Raw genomic sequence first — 19,757 nt, forward strand, 5'->3', positions numbered from 1 at the left:
ACAAATAAGTTTTTATTGTTCACTATATATTTTAAAATATATACTAATGAAGTAATTTTAAATATGTTAATTGGCTTTATCAAGCAAAAAAAAAAAGACAACTTCGTTAGGTTTTTCATGTGTTTGGTTAAAGTAATGCTATGTATAGAGTGTATTCTATGCATCTATTTCTAGTAGTTGACTTGATACACTTAAAAATGTTTCACTGCTACCTAAAGTTTAATACATTTATTACTGAACTCTTTTTCTTTTAAATATATATTTGTTTTATGTGTTAGGGGTGGTTTGCCTGCTTGCATGTCTATGTACCAGGATTATCCAAATCCTTAAGAGCCAATTTGTAACGAGGCAGTTTATAAGCAATTCTTATTGCCTTCCCAGTTTCATTTTGTGCTCGGACTATCTCAGTAATCTTCATAATTTTAGGGAATTTTCTCATACATACTGTTTGCTTTGGTAAGATCTTTTTGCTGTTCCTATGTTAATTTTACATACTATGTCATAATAGTTAATACCTTTTGTTAATTATACTTGTACATTTTAACTGTATTTATATAAGTTGTTTGTTTCCTTTCTAAAGTTTAGAGTTCATGATAGCATTATTTGTCTGACCTATAACTATATCTTATTGTGTCATACAGTTCTTAAGATAGTTTTGAGGCCCTCAGAAACTATTTGTTAAGTTAATAAAGGGGTCTGTTAAGAATAATGAACCAGGGCTGGGGAGGTGGTTGAGTGTTCGGTGCACAAGCATAAGGAAGGACTTGAGGTCATATCCCTAGAACCTATAGAAGTTGAGCTCTAACTCCTGAGGAGGAGGCGGGGAAAGGACAGGTGGATCCCTGCAGTTCATTGGCCAGTCAGCCTAGCTAGATCAGTGTGTGTGTGGTTCTGTGAGAAGCTCTAACTCAAAACAAGGGGGCAACAATGAGGTGGCTCAGTAGATAAAGGCTCCTGATGCCAAGTGTAACAACTTGAGTTTGATTCCTGAGATCAAGCATGGTGAAAGGAGAGAACTGACTCCTAAACGTTGTCCTCTGACCTCAAAACTTACGCTATAGAATGCACACACCCACATGCCTGTGCTTGCATGTACACACAGAGAGAATAAACAAGTAAATAAATAAATGGAGAGCTATCGAGGAAATTACCAGATGTTGACCTCAGGTCTTTACATGCATGCGCATACCTGTCATTCATACACTCAGGTACAGCACCCTAGTCCACCTCCTTGCATGCATACATTTAATGAATTGATGAAGGAAACAGTTGAATGATTAGAGAAGGAGGAGGAAAGCCAATAGAATTCTAAATGTAGCAGAGAGGAGTAAAAATCAGGTCTGAAAATGAGTTTTTAGAGGCTGTATGACACACTTAAGAAAAACCAGGCCAACCTGACTGAGCCTTTATGAGTAGATTTGACTCTTTCTTTTATTGGCCATTAACCTGTCTTTTTATCTATAAAAAGGAATAGTAACTACCTCATGGTGTTAGAGAGGTTTAAGTTAAATATGTGAAGCATTAGTGTAGAGCTTTGTGCATATTAAAACTCAGTAAATATTAGGGATTTTAATTTTAAGTTATATATGTTAAACTTACTGGCAGGACTCATTTGTAGAACTTATAAAGTTTATCGTTAATTTTATATTGCTTTCCTAAGTAGTGTTCTATCAAAGTATGCTTATTTCTTTCCCATTCCTGATGGTAGACTGGTTATTCACACAATCCACCGTCTTCCACATAGAGTTAAATTGTCATAGTTAGTTTGTGTCAGAGACCAAAGTGGTGTTTGCTGCTCCTCCTCCTGCTCCTCCTGCTCCTCCTGCTCCTCCTCCTCTTCCTCTTCCTCCTCCTCCTCCTCCTCCCGCTCTCTCCTTTCCTCCCTCCTTGTTCTGGGCTTGAACCTTGTGCGTGTTAGGCAACTCTGTACTAAGCAATACCTTCAGCTTCGTGACACTGTGTTAATGTGTATTCATTAATGTGTGTGTTCATAAGAGGGTGCATTTTTGAAGGCAATTAAACCTACTGAGCTATGTCCTTGGTCTTTTTATTTTATCAGACCTATTGTTTGTTACTTGTATATGGGACTATTGTGGCAGGTGGCAGTAGGTAGAGGTATTCACTTGAGAGAAGAAATAGGGTATAGATATGAAGAACAAGTTTGAGTTTTTTCCTGCTCACACATGTTACATATATGTGGTGGAGGTTATTTCTTTCTCTTTCATGTAACCCAGGTTGGCCCTGAATTTGCTCTATATCCAGTGATGACCTTGAACTCCTGCTTTTCTTTCCAAGTGCTGGAATTACAGAAGTATATCCCTATATCCAGTTGTTTTGTTTATGTTTTTGGTGTTGGGAAATATGTCCAAGTCTTCATACATGATAAGCTACATGCCTAGGTAGAAATTGTAGATTTATGTTGCTTTCCTGGGTATTTAGTGGCAACATTGCCAAAATAGACTAGTGACATTCTTAAGTTATTATGGTGATTTATAAAGAATTCATAAGTAATTCTACCATATTGTTAAATTACAGTGATATAAATGTGTATGTCCTACTAATGTAGGTAATTTTCTAGTTTGTTCTCCCCAATAATGATGTATGTTAAAGGACCCTATGCTATGAAGCTAGTGTTGACTTTTCTTTTTTAAGTCTTCCTTTTTGAGTCTTATATGCCCTAGGTTGGCTTTGAACTTGCTGTCTTGCCAAGGATGACCTTGAACTTCTGATTGCCATATCTCTACCTAACCAGTTTTGGGATTAGAACCCAGGACTTGATATGTACTACTAGGCAAGCACTATATCAACTGACCTATATCCCTTTAACTTTCTTTTCAGTTTCACTAGTTTGTTTTGGATTTTTCCAGAGACTTGAAAATGTAAACCATAAAACTGTATTTCAGATGAATGTTGAATTTGCTTCTTTGAGCAGAAAGGCAACAGTTTTTGTTGTTGGGGGTTTTTGTTTGTTTGTTTTTGGTGTTTGATTTGTTGAGACAGGCTTTCTCTGTGTAACAGTTCTAGCTGTCCTGGAACTCACTCTGTAGACCAGGCTGGCCTCAAACTCACTGAGATCCACCTGCCTCTGCCTCCTGAGTGCTGGCATTAAAGATGTGTGCCACCACTGCCCAGCCAAGACAACAGTTCTTAAATCTGTATTTCTCCTTGAAGCTACATTTTAAATTAAATATACTGTTATTTATTAAGCGGTGCAATGTTATTCATTAAGCGGCACTGTTTACCATGTGAGAAAGAAAAGTCAGGAGGAATAGGAATAGGCCTATGGAATGGCTGTGCAGGAAGAGGGGGGAGGAATATGTGGAACCTGCTTTTATACACACACACACACACACACACACACACACACACACACACACACACCACCCCTCCCACAGATGCACATAGATTACGTGATCACGCCGGTCACAGATTACATAGGACGTAAGATCCTGGGATGACTAAGCATCTTGCCAGCACACGCTCTTTGTCATGTAGCTGGGGGAGTGGCTAGAAATTCTAACATATACTGTACAAGGAAACAGGATAAGTTATGTGACAACATGGCTCCCTTAATTCTGGATGGAAACACTTCCCCATTCACAAACAACATTCATTACTTCAAACATTCAAAATGGCTCTCCTGTTTTGGCTGGAGGGCACTCCTGTGACCTCAGCTCTTGGAGGATGAAGCAGAAAGATCTCAAGTTGAAGGCCAGTAATGAGACTATCAAAAAAATAACAGCAGAAACTCTCAGTCTGTATGTAATCTAGAACTTTTTGGGTTTTTCGAGATAAGGTTTCTCTGTGTAGCCCTGGCTATCCTTGGAACTCACTCTGTAGTCCAGGCTGGCCCCAAACTCACAGATACCCGCCGGCCTCTGCCTCCCTAGCACTGAGATTAAAGGCGTGGGCCACCACCACCCATAATCTAGAACATTTGATGCTAGAAGTTTTGCTTGGGGGTTGTTGTTAAACTTTTAGATAATACCATATTGATTGAACTGACAGTGATTTGTTGAAGATTTTGGGAAAGCACTCTTTTATCAAACACTTTAAAATTCTGTACATTGAATAAATTTCACAGGAATTCTGGTAATTAAAACTAAAATCAATTCAGCTCAAATTTTGTCACTGCTAAGTTGAGGGGAAACACTTGGTTTTCCGTTTAGGGATTTCTGTATTGTGAATCTGTCATGCAAACCAGTAGAACCTTGTGTTTGATTGGGAGAAGAAGTATCTGATGGAACCACAAACGCACTGAAAGTATAAAAATTTTTATTTCCAAACTACACTGTTTATCAAGATTGTAGGCTTGGGTTTTTAATCAGGCCTTTGTTGTTTCCCTTCATGTTTGTGTTTTGTCCTTGAGACAGCATCTCACTAACATGCCCCTCTGGCCATGAACTTGGAAGTTGTGTTTCATACCTCTCAAGTTTTGGCATTATATGCATACACTATTTCATTTGGCTGTATTTTTCGGTTCAAATTTATTATTTTTGCCATTGCTGACGATTCCACCAGGGTCTTGCACATGGCAGAAGAATGTTGTACAGGTAAGATGTAATCCCAGACAGATCTGTCAGTCCTCAAGAATACTGAATTATTAGACGCTGGAGAGGTAACTTAGAGGGTAAGAGCTTTTTGCTCTTGGAGAGGACCAAGCTGGATTCCCAGCACCTCCATGGTGGCTCACAACCATTAGTAACCCCAGTTCCAGGGGACCTGACACCCTCTTCTGGCTTCTGTGGCCACAAGGCTCACACATAGTGCACCGACATACATTCAGGCAAAACACCTATACATAGAAAATAAACATAAGGAAAAGTCTAGTGAATTATAGGCCTGCTGTGTAGGCTCAGTGGTTAATAGTACTTGCCACTCAAGCCTAACCACCTGAGTTCAATCCCCAGAACCCGTGGTGGAAGGAGAGAACCGACTCTTGAAATCTGGCCTCTGGCCTCCACACATGTGCCATGGCGCCAGCACACCTGTACTTTTAAACACACACTCAAACACTAGCAATAAGAAAATTTTAAAGCTTTTTTTTTTTTTTTTTTTTTTGGTTTTTCAAGACAGGGTTTCTCTGTGTAGCTTTGCGCCTTTCCTGGAACTCACTTGGTAGCCCAGGCTGGCCTCGAACTCACAGAGATCCGCCTGGCTCTGCCTCCCGAGTGCTGGGATTAAAGGCGTGCGCCACCACCGCCCGGCTTAAAGCTTTTTTAATTGTATGTGTATGAGTATTTTGCCTGAATGTATGTACATATAGCTTTTTTAATTGTATGTGTATGAGTATTTTGCCTGAATGTATGTACATATAGCTTTTTTAATTGTATGTGTATGAGTATTTTGCCTGAATGTATGTACATATAGCATGTGCATGCCTGATGCCTATGTAGGTGGAGAGGAAATAGGATAGCCTGGACTAGAGTTACAGATGGTGGAGAGTCACCTGGGTACTGGGAGCGACGCTCAGGACCTCTGCAAGAGCTGCAAGTGCTCTGACTTCTCAGCCTCATAATAAATAAACAGTCTGTAAAGAGAATACTGAGTTTTTGGTTTGCTTTTGATTTACTAATCAGCCTTCTGATTATATGATAGAACCTGGTTGATTTCCTGAGGACCTTTATGTAATAAAAAAAGAAGACCCCAGGGCCTAGAGAGATGACTCAGAGGTTAAGAGCACTGGCTGCTTCTTTCAGAGGTCCTGAGTTCAATTCCCAGCACCCACATGGTGACTCACAACTGTCTGTAGTGAGATCTGGTGCCCTCTGCTGTCATGCAGGCACATATGTAGATAGAGCACTCATGTAAATAAATAAATAAATAAATAAATAGTTAAAAAACAAAAGAGATTCCATGTGCAGATTCTTAGATTAGGTGGGCTACTTACCTTTTTTTTTTTTTTTTTAAGTTGACATGTTGGTTTGAAAACATTTCATATATTTGGGAAATTGAAATGTATCAACTATTTGCTATTAGGAAAACAATGAAAATAAATTTTTCAATAATTCCTATAATTATTTGTTTAATGTTCATGTTTTCACTTCATTATAGGCCTCAAATTTAGAAAGTGGGTCTGTTTTTATTTTCTTTTTAGGGCACAGTATAATACCCATCATTTAGTAAATGCCCAGGAATATTTTTCATTGGATTAGTGAATAAGTTCAGAGTTAGTGTGTGATAGCAACAGAGATTATTCTGCCTGAGAATCTTAACCTATAACCACCATATAGGTGCTGGGAATTGAACCCTCATCCTCTGGAAGCATAGCCAGTGCCCTTAACTACTCAGCTATCTATCTTTCCAATTCTAATCCTGACAGACAGTTTTTAAAATGTTTGAACACTGAAACCTACTTAAAGCCAGAAAAGTAATTCTTTATTTTTAATAAAATGGATTTTATTTTAAAATGTAGAAAATGTATTCCTTTAAAATTCAATTCCTGTGCCAGGTATAGTGGTGCTCACTTTTAATCCTGGGTTTGGAGCTTTATAGGCAGACCCTGGCTTACAGGGAGAGAGGATGGGAGGTAAAGAGAGGAGAACAGACTTCAAATACTCCAAGTTATTTCTGTGTTGGATTTGTATTTGGACATCAGTTGCAGAAGCTTCTTTGCTGGTTTATAATGATTTTTAGGTTTTTTTTTTTTTTTGTTTTGTTTTTTTTATGTTTTGTTTTTCTAGACAAGGTTTCTCTGTGTGACCCTGGCTGTCCTGGAACTTGCTCTGTAGACCAGGCTAGTTTTAAATTCAGAGATCTGCCTCTGCCTCCTGAGTGTTGGGATAAAAGACTTCCACCATGGTGCCCTATAGTTTTTGTCTTTAAGGACTATAATCTCGAGCCAGTTGGGGTGGTACACCAGTGGTCCTAGCCCTTTGGAACTGGAGGAGCAGGATCAGGTTAAGATCATCTTTAGCTAACAAGTTCAAGGCCAGCCTGGGTTACATGAGATCCTTTGTCAAAAAATGACACACACACACACACACACACACACACACACACACACACACACACACTGAGAAGAGAGAGAAACGAGAGAGCTGTGCCTGTGGCTGGCCTCAAACCTGAGATCCTCTTGTCTTTGCCCCTGAAGCGCTGTGATCTAGGAATGTGCCGCCATGCTCTGCTGTAACGGTATTCTTAAATTTTGATTTGTACTACAATATGGTAACTTCTTCATATCTACTGAACAACGAAAAGAAATCTGGAGTTTTTAAGTGAATTCACAACTCAATGATTTGTATATATTGTAAGCTGCATTTTGATCTAATTGATTTTTTTTTTTTTTTGCTGCTTTCCCTGCCATCTTATTGCTCCTTTCTTACATTAACCCTTTGTTTATTTCTGATAAGTTTTTGTTATGATCTGTCCTGCAGGGAAAGAGATGCTGGTCGCAAGTTTTGGAAATCCGTATTTTTTTATGGAACAGTGTTCAGTAAAAGTTTTGTAAGATTCCTTGGCAATAAAACACTTGTGATGGACTCTAGGAATACTGCTATGTTAGGATTGGGTTCTGATTCCGAAGGATTTTCAAGAAAGAGTCCTTCTACCATCAGTCCTGGCACCCTGGCCAGCAAGAGAGAAGTCGAAGTAGAGAGTAACACGAAGAAAGAAGAGGAGGACCCGCGCAAGCGGACTCGAGAAAGGAGCGGGGACGCAGGAAAAGATGCTGGCTTACCTGACGCCCAGCAGCAGTTCTCAGTGAAAGAAACAAACTTCTCAGAGGGGAACGTAAAGTTGAAAATTGGTCTTCAGGCTAAGAGAACTAAAAAGCCTCCAAAGAACTTGGAGAACTATGTGTGTCGACCTGCCATAAAAACAACCGTCAAGCACTCCAGGAGAGCACTTAAAAGTGGGAAGATGACAGATGAGAAGAGCGACCGCTGCCCTTCAAAGTGGGTGAGTGAACTTCCCCAGGCCACAGCCAGTGTCAGTACTTGGATTTCTCCAGTAATCTTATTTACACTAGTCTTCAGTTCTTTCTGATAGGCTATAAGGGATGCTGAAAGTATAACAATATAAAGATGTCTACATTTACATTTTTATTTGTGTGGATGTGTAGGGAATGTCACTTCGTTCTTATAGAGGTCAGAGGACAGCTTTAGTGTCCGTTCTTTCCACCTTCACATGATTTCTGGGGTGTCCACTTAGGACAGGCTTTTATGACAAGTGTCCTTAGCAACTGAGTCCTCTTACAGATACATGTCTGTACCTATATTTTATTTGTAAAATTATGACATGTAAAATGGAGCTAATGTGTGTTAAACAAGTCAGATTGTTGCTCTAATATAACAGTGGGAAAATTATATATCAAGTTGGCAATTATATTTAGGAAATACAGATTTGAATCTTGTCTATTTCCAATAATGAAGGGAAGAACATATTAAGGAAATAAATTGAGGCTCACATAAGAAATTCTCATAGCACCTCTCTTTTAACATGGTTGGAAGGATGTGATTCACCAATGTAATAAGAGCTTTTGCCAAGTGAATTGTCTCATAAGACATTTATGTTGCTGTTTCTCATAAGGCACACTGCAGATCAGTAACCTGGCTTCTCTGGAAACTGGTGCAGGATGTCCTGACTCAAAGCAACAAACAAACAGAAAAACAAGTTGCTTTCTTCCTGCCACTACTCAAATATAGTGACTAATTTTTCTTAAAAAGAATAAAAAAGATTTAACATAGGCATGATGGTACATGACTTGGACTCAAGTATGGGAGACAGCAGCAGGTGGATCTCTGAGTTTGAGGCCAGCTTGGTCTACACGGGGAGTTCCATGCCAGCCAGAGCTACATAGTGAGACATTGTCTCTAAATAAATACATAAATAATTTGAGGTACATGAGTGTTTTGCTTGTTTGTATGTCTTGTCTCAATGTGCTCACACCTGGTTCCCATAAAGACCAGAATAAGGTATAGGATTCCCTAGAGTTGAAGTTACAGACAGTTGTGAGCCTCCATGTGGATACTGGGAACTGAACTCTGGTCCAATGGAAGAACAGTCTGTGTTTTTAACCACTGAGCCATCTTTCCAGCCCCATGACTAATTTGCCTTAACTTCACTCTGTCTAGTAACAGTAGCAATTTGTGTGACAGCCTTTTTTGGGGGGTTTTCGAGACAGGGTTTCTCTGTGTAGCCCTGTCTGTATCTCACTCTGTAGACCAGGCTGGCCTCAAACTCACAGAGATCTGCCTGCGTCTGCCTCCTGAGTGCTGGGATTAAAGGCATGAGCCATCACCACCGGCTGTGACAGCCTTTTGACCAGAAATTTTAGTTAATGTTATTTAGTATCAGTCTATACAATGTATGTCCTCTACAGGATGAAGAATGTGCATTAGTAATAAGGCTGGCACTAGACAGAATTGTTTTAACACTTGATCTGATATTTAATAGTAATCTTCACTGTATGGAATGACTTGACTTTTATTCTTTGTTTTTCTCTGTGGTCCATATTATTTTATGTGTATGATGTTTTGCTTGCATGTGTATCTGTGCACCATGCATGCAGTGCTCACAGAAGCCAGTAGAGGGCATCAGAACCCCCTTGGACTGGGGTTACATAAGGTTGTGACCATCAGCCACATGGGTGCTAAGAATCCAACCTGGTTCTTCTGAACCAGCAGCTGAGCCATCTCTCTAGCCCCTCTTCTCCCCCACCCCCACCTTTTAAAGAGAGTCTTCGCTGCATTGCTCAGGCTGTCCTCAAACTTGTACTCTTCCTAGCTCAGCCAGCCAGATACTGGGAGTGCAGACATGCCACTATCCTTACCTTATCATTATTTTATTATTATTATTATTATTGGTTTTTGTTTTTGTTTTTTTCTTTTTTCCGAGACAGGGTTTCTCTGTGCAGTTTTGGTGCCTTTTCTGGATCTCACTCTGTAGACCAGGCTGGCCTCAAACTCACAGAGATCCTCCTTCCTCTGCCTCCCAAGTGCTGGGATGAAAGGCATGTGCCACCACTGCCCGGCCTATTGTTTTAAAGGATTATTTAAAAGTCTGTGAGTGTCGGTGGTTTGTGCACATGCATGTGTGCAGGTGCGTTGGTGTGCAGAGACCAAAGGAAGGCATCAAGTGTCCTGTTATTCTTGACGTCATTCCTTTGCAGCAGGGTTGCTCACTGACTCTGGAGCCACGCTGGCATCTCCCAAGCCCCTGCAATCTCCCTGTCTCCATCCACGATGGTGCTAGTGTTAGATGTGCATGGCCATGCCAGCCGTGTTTGGGGTGCTGGGAACTGACCTGGAACTCAATCTTCATGTCTGCAGAGCACTCTTACTCTGTGAGCCACATCTCCTTAGCTCCTGATTCTCTTTTGTGATAGTCTTCTGTATGTCTCAGGCTGACCTAGAATTCATATTTCTCCTCTCCAAGCCTCACAAGTGCAGAGTATAGGGTGTGACACCACAACTATCTTATTACCATTAATAATAATTCTTTTTTAGTTAGGCGAGGAGTTGTATCCTGCAGTTGTATCCTGAATTAAGATATTCAGATTCAAGAACAACTTTGTGAGTTGGTTCTCTCATTCCACCATGGGTCCTAGAAATTGAACTCAGATCATTAGGCTTGCTTGGCAAAACACCTTTATTCCCTGAGAGCCCTTATTATCCATAAATTTGTGTTTTTACATGTTCCCAGAATCTATGCTACAGGTTCTTTGCAGGATTGTTATGGCATCCAGAAGTGTGAGTGTGTGCTAAGATAGGGTCCCACCGGGCATTAGTGACCCACACCTTTAATCCCAGCACTTGGGAGGCAGAGCCAGGCGGATCTCTTTGAGCTCAAGGCCAGCCTGGTCTACAGAGCGAGATCTAGGAAAGGAGCAAAGCTACACAGAGAAACCCTGTCTCGAAAAACAAAACAAAAAAACCAAAACAAACAAACAAACAAAAAAAAGACAGGGTCCCTTGTACCTTGCTTGGGCTAGCCTCTAATTTGCTATGTAGCCAGATTTTACCTTGAACTCTTGACCCTCCACCTTGGGTTGGGTTTACTGGAGTAGGCCACCTGGTTTGGCCAGAATTTTTTGTTTTGTTTTGGTTGCGTTGCGTTGTGTTTTGTTTTGTTTAGAGCTGGACGTCTTTACTCTGTCACTCTGGCTGATCTGGAACTCACTCTGTAGGTCTTGCTGACCTCAAACTCACAGAGATCTGTCTGTCTCTTCCTCCAGGGTGCTGGGATTAAAAGCATGGCCATTAATAAATAATTTATTTATTAGTGGGGGGGGGCTTGAACCCAGAGCTTCATGTGCCCTTTACCACTAGGTTGAGTTCCCCAGTCTTCTGGTCACAACTGGGCTTGTCGACTGTTGACATTTCCTCAGAGGAGGAGTTGGGCTTGTAAGCAATTCTGCCTTGGTTGTACATGGCCTTAGTATCAGGGAGAGGTTAGAGTATGTAGGCTAGAGAAGAGTGCTCCATCTGTACATCATCCATGCTAGGTACAGACTTCCCTATGTTGCTGCTTTGGAGTCACCCATGCCCTGTAAGTAAGCTCAGTAAACTGGTTTCCCAGGGGGGACTTTGGTTTGCATTGAGACCTTATTAGCAGGAGGGGAGTACACATTCTTGCAACAAATACTATTCGCTCACTCCTGCATGTACTCTCATCCTTTTAACCTATCCATTTCAGAATCCCCATGTAGCAAGTTGACTTGATAATACTATGGTAATGTAATGATGTTACCTGATGGGTAGAAACATAGTTTCTGAAGCAAAGTGAAGAAAATTTTGTACCTAATATGTCTTTAGGTTTACCTTTGTTAGGATTAAGATCCTGCTGTGTTTAGGGATGGAGGGATGGCTCAGCCCTTCTAGAGGACCATCCCAGCACCCATATGGCAACTCAAAACCATCTGTAACTCTAGATCCAGAGTATCACGAACACCTTCTTCTGGCTTCCATGGGCACCTGCATGAATGTGCTACACACACACACACACACACACACACACACACATACACACATATTATTTATATATATATATTTGGAAGCCAAACCAAAATTGATGCAGAGAAACTTCCAGAAAAGCAAATGATGCATTGTTTTTATATCTTCCAGAAGCATGTATATACAAGCATATACATGTCTCCTACATACATAATCTTCTCCATTTAAAAATATAAATGCCATAGCGTTAACTTTGTTCTGTGTATTGTTTTTCTCTATGTAGCCCTGGCTGGCCTGGAGCTCACTAGGTAGACCAGCATGCCTCTGCCTACCAAGTGCTTTTTAACTTAGCTAATTCTGGAGATTTTTTTCCTAAATAGGAGGACTGACATGGCTTCTTGAAATGTGAATTTAAATTTTTTTCAGTTTTTAATTTATATTTATTGTGTGTGTGCATGTCTGCATGCACATGCATGCCGCATACTTAAATATTACTTTGTCAATTTGCCATGCAGAAGTGTGTGGTTTTCAATTCATAAATCATTTTGGGAGCTTGGATGTAGTTCAGTTGGTAAAGTACTTGTGTAGCATATATGAGGCCTATATGTAATCCCTAGCATTGGATTAAAATTTTTTTTTTATTTTCTATGAATTTTATGTTACCTCAATGAAGCTTGTTAAAACCATAAATAAATTAAAATATAAGGAAAGAACAAGGCATAAGCAAACAATCCTGCAGAATTAAAAAGAAAAATATGGAATGCTTCACAAATTTGCGTGTCATCCTTGCGCAGGGGCCATGCTAATCTTCTCTGTATCGTTCCAATTTTAGTATATGTGCTGCCGAAGCGAGCACGGATTAAAAAAATTTTTAATTTTTTTTTATTCATAACTAATCTTACTATATAAGCCTAGGCTCACTTCAGACTTGCTCGATATACCTGGCTTGTCTCAAACCCAAGATCCTCCTGCCTTAGCCTTTTTGGTGCTGGGTATAGGCATTGTAATCATGTATCACTATGTCCAGCATGAATCTTTACTTGTGATGTCTCAGTTTTAATGCATCATTTGAAAGATGTAGTATGAATTCTAATTGGTCTTAATAATAAAAGCCCAGAGTCGGATATCAAGGTGAAAACTGAAAGATCAGAGAAGCAGAGCAGCCAGCTGCTAGAAAGAGTTCTTACCTCTACTGAATCCTCAGACTGACATGGGGCAAGATCCTGTCTCCTCCTGCCTTATATTCCTTTCTCCACCCAGCCATATCACTTCCTGTCTCAACCTCTTATTGCTGGGATTAAAAAGGCGTGTGCCACCACTGCCTGGTCTCTATGACTAACTGTGGCTGGCTCTGCCCCCTGTTGGTCAGACAGGCTTTTTGTTTGTTTGTTTTTGGTGTTTTTTTGTTTTTTGTTTTTTGTTTTGTTTTTTTGAGACAGGATTTTTCTGTGTAGTTTTGGAGCCTGTCCTGGAACTCACTCTGTAGACCAGGCTGGCCTCGAACTCACAGAGATCTGCCTGACTCTGCCTCCCAAGTGCTGGGATTAAAGGCGTGCACCACCACCACCACCACCACCACCACCACCACCACCACCACCACCACCACCGCCCGGCCAGACAAACTTTGTTAGAGCATACACAAAATAACACCACAGAAAAACTTCCTTTTTTGAAAATTTCTTTTTACTTAGGCTTTAGCAATTTCATATATAATATAGAATATATTATTACATCCATCCCCAACTCTACCCTCCACTACCACATGCTCTCTCTGTTTTTCCTCCTCCTCCTGCTTTAAGTGTATATGCCTGAGTGTAGATGTCCATGTAGGCCAGAGGTGTAGGCTCTCCCTGGAGCTGGAGTTCAAGGTGGTTGTGGGCACCCCACATGAGTCCTGGGAACTAAACTTGGATCTTCTGCAAGAGGCCGTATGTGTGTCCCGTCCCGTCCCGTCGTGCCCCCCCCCCCCCCCCCCCGCCCCGCCGTTTTAGTGGGTTTGTGATTGGTATGTAGGAAGGAAGGCTGTTGATTTTTTTTTTTGTATTTGATTTAGTATCCTGCCATTTTTCCTTAAAGTGTTGATCAGTTCTCCAAGTTTTTCTGACTCAGGGCTCTGAGGACTCAGATGGAGTCCTTAGACTTTGACTTCTTCCCTTCCTCTTTGTGTCCTTTTATCTGCTTGTCTGTCTTACCGCTCTAAGACTTCTCTAGTAGTGGAGAAAGCGAACTTCCAAAAATTAGGTTATCCTAATTTTTTTGAAGCCCCCCCCCTTTATATAATGTTGGCTATAGTTTGACATTTATTGATTGATTGATTGTGTAGCCTTGGATATCCTGGAACTCAGAGATTCCCCCTGCCTTCACTACCTGGCACTTTTTTTTTGAATCTCACTGTGTAGTTTTAGCTGTCCTGGAATGCTCTGGATAGACTGTTGTTGGATTCTCAGAGATCCACATACTTCTGATTCCTGAGTGCTGGGATTAAAGGCATATGAAACTGTGCCCAGCTCTTCAGGACTTTTACCATAAAGAGATGTTCCGTTTGTCAAGTTTTTTTTCTGCATCTATTGAGATGGCCATGTGGTTTCTACCTTTGAATCAATTTGTGTAATTTATAACACTTACTACTTAAATATTGACTCCTCCCTTGTCTCTGGAGTAAACACAACTTGACCTTGGTAAATGACGTTTTTTTCTTTTTAAAGATTTATTTGTTTTTATGGGTATTGTGGGGGACCAGTCCCCACACTTATTTACCCCAGGAACTCTTGAGGAATGAGGGATAAGAGACTTAAGTTAGAAATAGAGAGGAGGACTGGAGAGGTGACGCAGTGGTTAAGAGCATGTACTGCTCTTCCAGAGGACCTGAGTTCAATTCCCAGCAACCACATCAGGCAGCTTGCAACTGCTTGTAACTCAGCTGCAAGGGGATCTGACACTGTTGGCCTACACAAGCACATGTAGACACTTACACACTTACACACATATACACAGATCTTAAAAAAAAGAAATAGAGAGTAGAGAAACAGAAAACACAGGATAGACTCGGGTGGGCCTGGATCCTTATCCAAACGGACCCAGAACTTTATTCCAAAGGGCTGTTTATAACAGTGCCAAGTGATGGAGCAAAAGACCTCGATAGTTAGACCCTCACAATCGCCTGGTAGTGGTCCAATCAACGTCCCATGCAGTCCTGCTGGATACAGCCATTGGAAACTGGTGGGCTACATCAGGGTATATGTGTGGTTGTTTCCCATGTGTGTGGGCTCCCCTGGAGACCGGAGAGGACACCACCTAACGTGTAACGTGGGTGGTGAGCACCAAACTCCAGTCCTTTGTAGCAGTACCCAGCAGAAGTCCTTAACCGCTGAGCCAGTCTGTTCAGCCACTTCCTTTGTTGTTTGGTGAAATAGTTGGAGGAGCATTGCTCTTATATCTTTGAAGAGCTGGTAAAATTCATCATCAAATCCATTTGTCTTCTTTAGCTGAAAGAATTTGGGGGTTTTGTGTTTTGGTTTTTGTTTCTTCAAGACAGGGTTTCTCTGTGTAGCCCTGGCTGTCCTGGAACTCACTCTGTAGACCAGGCTGGCATCGAACTCAGAGATCTCCTGTCTTTGCCGCATGAGTGCTGAGATTAAAAAGGCAAGCACCAGAATTTTAATTCCTGTTTTTATCTCACTGTTACAGTTATGTTTACATTTTTAAATCTCATCTTCATTTAAATTGCTAGATCATATTGCATTTAGAAATTAATTTCTTTTAGGTTTCCTAATTTAGTAGAATATATGTTTTTAAGGTAAGACTTAATGATACTCTGAATTTTATTAGTATCCATTGTAATGGTTCCCTTTTCAGGTCTGATTTTATTTTGGCCTTCCCTTTTTTGGTTATTTTGGTTGAGGGTTTTTCTATCTTGTTAAATAACCAATTTTTCTGTCTTTTTAAAAACTAATTTTTTGTTTCTATCTTTTTAAGGAACCAATTTTTGTGTCTCATTTTTGGCTCATATATTGCTTTTACTTGTTTGATACCATTCCATTAATTTCTCCCCTAATCTTAATGATCTACTGTTTTTTTGGGTTTCACTTGTTTTTCTTTTTTTCCTAGGGCCTAAGGTATATCATTAAATTGTTTCAGATTTCTCTATGGTGTTTGGGTTTTTTTTTGTTTGTTTGTTTGTTTTTGGTTTGTTTGTTTTTCAAGACATGGTTTCTCAATTTATCTTTGTGCCTTTCCTGTTTTTTAATGTGAGCATTTAAAGCTATAAACTTTCCCTTTAGTACTCTTTTCTTTGTATCCTATAGGCGTTGGTGTATTGTGTTTTCATTTGATTCTAGAAATTGTTAATAAGATTTTCTTGATTTCTTCAAGGACCTAATCCTTATTCAGCAGTGTGTTGTGGAATCCCCAGGATTAAAATCTCTTTGCTCTTGGGCTTCTCTCATTCTCTTGGGCTTTGTGTATGATATGGGATCTGTTGTAGAGAAGGTTCCACGGCCTTCTGGGAAGAATGTGTATTCTGCAGTATTTGGATGGAACAGACGTTCTGTAGTTAGGTATCTGTTAGGTCCCTATTATTTAGGATATCATTTAATTCAGAGATTTCTCTTCTTATTTTTGTTGGAAACATCTGTCAGTTGGTGAGAGTAGGGTATTAAAGTTACCCACTGCCTTTGTGCTAGATGAATCTGTGACTTTACATCAGTATAATTTGTTTTATGAAATTGGATGCACCTGTGTTTGGGGCACATGTGCTTAAAATCTTAAATGTCCTTTTTTAATGGTTTGTTCTCTTAACAGTGTAAGGTGACTAACTTTTCTTTCTAGTTTTTGTTTGAAGTCTGTTTCATCAAGATCACCTGCTTCATTTCCAGGTGCACTTGCTTGGAACACCTTTTTCTATCCTTTCGCACAATATGGTGCCGGTCTTTTGTGGTAATAGGCATTTCTTAGAGGTAGTTGACAGATGGTTTCTGTTTGGGGGTCCAGTCTACTATTCTGTGTCTTTTGATTGGGGGGTTGCAACCATCAATCTTCAGAGTTCTTCAGAAGTGTGTGTTGGTGTCTATCATTTTTGTTGATTTTGTGCTGATTGTTTTTTTCTTCTTTCTTTCTTTCTGAACTATTATGCTAGCATGATTTATTCTTTCCTATGGTTTCATGGATGGACTTGTTTTTATTTCCAGTCTAAAGGATCCCTTCAAGTATTTTCTATCAAACGTCCTTTAGCCAGTTTTTAATTATGGAAAGTTTTTATTTTTCCTTCATTTATGACAGTTTTGCTGACTGTAGTTGTAGTTTGGTTGGCAGTTGTCTTTTAGAACTTCAGAACATCTGTCTAGGCCTCCTAGCATTTCAAGTTTCAGTTGAATAATCTGCTCTTAGTCTGATTGGCATGCTGTGTGTGCCTTTGTGTTTCTCCCTTTCTTCTGTGTACTTAGTGCTTTAGTTACACCGTGACACAGGAAGTAACTTTTCTGGTCTGTGCAGTGTCTTGAATGCCTCCTGTATCTGGATTGGCATTTCTGTTCTCATACTTGTAAAAGTGTTTTCCATGTCTTTACAGATTTTTCTCCTTCTCCACCTGTCATGCATAGAGTTGGTCTTTTCAGAGTGTCATGTATTTGGAATTCTCACTACTACTTACTATTTTCTCTGTCCTTGTTGAATTGTTCCAGTTCTCCTGTCTTGTCCTTCAGATATTCTGTCCTCTCCTTGATCCATTCTGTTGCTGAGACTTTCCACAGAGCCTTTTACTTGGTTTACTATGTTCTTTTTTCTTTTTCAATCCCCCAATGAGCATGACTTTATCTAAAAATTCAAACAGTGCTGCTGAGACATTGATATTTAAACTTTAAAATACTGCATGTTAGATTTACTTGGCAAAGACCACATTTAAAAGCCAATCAGGCCAAGCCATGGTGGTACACACCTCTAATCCCAGTGCTCAGGAGGCAGAGGCAGGAGCATTTTTGTGAGTTCAAGGCCAGCCTGGTCTACAGAGTGAATTCCAAGACAGCCAGGGCTAAACAGAGAAACGCTGTTTTGAACATCCCCTCCCCCCAAAAAAAAAGCAAATTGGCATGAGTTATAAAAACTGTAAAAAACAGTTTCCTGTTGTTTATAAATACCATTTTAAGTGTAAGAGTATAAAAAAAGCATAGATCTTCAAAGAATTGGCTGTCCGAGAGTATTCCCCTTCCGTGGCATCCCTTTTTACTACACATGCAGGTTATTGGAAATGCTGTGGCGTTCAATTTTTAAAGCACTAAAAGGCAGCTGTATAGGGAAATGTGGTCTTTGCAGCCTCAGTGTTCTGTGTGGTTCTGTCCCAGGAGTATCTTAAGTTATGGGCCAACCTGGATTACGTATACATATACATACCCTATCTCAACATACCCCGCCCCCCCAAAAAAAGAGCCTTTGTGTATGTGGCATGGTTGGGGGGATTCTTACGTTTCTTTGTTAAGTTATATAGCAAGAAAAACTTGCTGTTGAAGTTACATATAATAATTTACATATTGTTATTGACATTTCTGTTGTATTTTCTGAGGAAATTGTATTTCCTCTGCTAGTTTTGGCTTACTCTTTTTGAAACAAGGTTAGAAAAGTACATTGTGGATCCAGTAAGATGGCGCAGTGTGTGAAGGCACTTGGGAGTGGCGCTCCATTTCCTGGAGCCCAATGCCACCAAATTGTCATTGACCTCCGCAAATGTGCACGTTCCCATGAGCTTGAGCATCCTAGGCGTGTGCTCTTCTGAGCTACATTTCCGGGTTTTTGTTTGTTTGTTTTTCTGAACTTGTCAAATTTATTTGGTTCTGAATGATAGTAACATGGTTATTTATTTTATCAATATATTTAACAGTATTTCAAAACTGGGGGGAGGGGGCATGCTTGCCTTGGCACACACTTTTCAAGGCCAGAAGTTATAGGCGTGTTCTTTAGCTCACTCCCTAATTGTCGTCGTCTCTGGCTGAAAGTGAAGCCGACAGCAAAGTCCCAGGATCTGCCTGCTGCCTCCAGTGCTCAGTTACAGGTGTACATCTCACTTCTACTGGGTGCTGAGATCTGAATTCAGGTCTTCATGTTGATAGTCACCGGCCCATCTCCCATGTCCTCTTTGTTTAGTCAAGCATGGCCTCACTCTATGGCCTAGGGTTAATTCAGATGCAGAGCAATCCTTCTGCCTCAACCTTCCACATGCCAGGATTGTGGACATGATCACCACTCCCAACTCAAAACACTTCCTGTAATAGTATATTATTGATTTGTAGTTAGATATAGCTGCTTCAGTTGTTTTTGCTATTCAGAAACTTGATTTTTTTTTTTTATAACATTTAACCATATAATTAACTTCCAAAGGAAAAGCCATAAAATAAGTGTAGTGGGCAGTGGTGGCACATGCCTTTATCCCATCACTCAGAAGGCTGAGGCAGGTGGATCTCTGAGTTCTAGGACAGCCTGGTCTACAAAGCCAGTTCCAGGTCACATAGGCCACACAGTGAGAGCTTGTCTCAAAAAACCAAAAAAGTTAGCTGGAGAGGTAACTCATTGTTTGCCTCTTCAAGAGGACCTGGGTTCAATCCCTAACACCACATGTTGGCTCACAACCATCTGTGACTCTGGTTTCAGAGGCTCTAACTCTCTTCTGGTGTCCCACACGCCACCCCCGATGTACATCCTGTGCACAGACACACTTAGAGCCAAAGTACATACGGCCACAGTAACACAAGTATGGATTGATTCATTTAGACAGGGCCTCTCTGTGTATTCCTGGCTGTCCTAAAGCTTGCTGTAGACAAGGCTAACTTCAAATTCGAGAGGTTTTCCTGCCTTTTCCTCTGGAGTGTTGGAATTAAA

At 40.4% G+C, this 19,757-nt stretch overlaps 1 protein-coding gene and 1 non-coding gene across 3 annotated transcripts in view; one reads left to right on the forward strand and one right to left on the reverse strand.

The window, feature by feature from the left end:
• Ash1l (ASH1 like histone lysine methyltransferase) overlaps positions 1-19,757 on the forward strand; it is a 152,671-nt gene that overhangs the window by 18,107 nt on the left and 114,807 nt on the right. For both annotated transcript variants that reach the window (XM_028890773.2, XM_028890771.2), the window contains exon 2: positions 7,377-7,899. In XM_028890773.2, coding sequence (XP_028746606.1) covers positions 7,477-7,899 — 423 coding nt within the window. In that variant the 5' untranslated portion in view covers positions 7,377-7,476. The remainder of the gene's footprint in view (positions 1-7,376; positions 7,900-19,757) is intronic.
• LOC114707968 lies at positions 12,644-12,750 on the reverse strand. The gene has a single exon (XR_003736733.1). It is a non-coding gene; the product is annotated as a U6 spliceosomal RNA (small nuclear RNA).

The sequence above is a fragment of the Peromyscus leucopus genome, chromosome 6 (assembly GCF_004664715.2).
Source record: "Peromyscus leucopus breed LL Stock chromosome 6, UCI_PerLeu_2.1, whole genome shotgun sequence".
In the NCBI taxonomy this organism is placed as follows: domain Eukaryota; kingdom Metazoa; phylum Chordata; class Mammalia; order Rodentia; family Cricetidae; genus Peromyscus; species Peromyscus leucopus.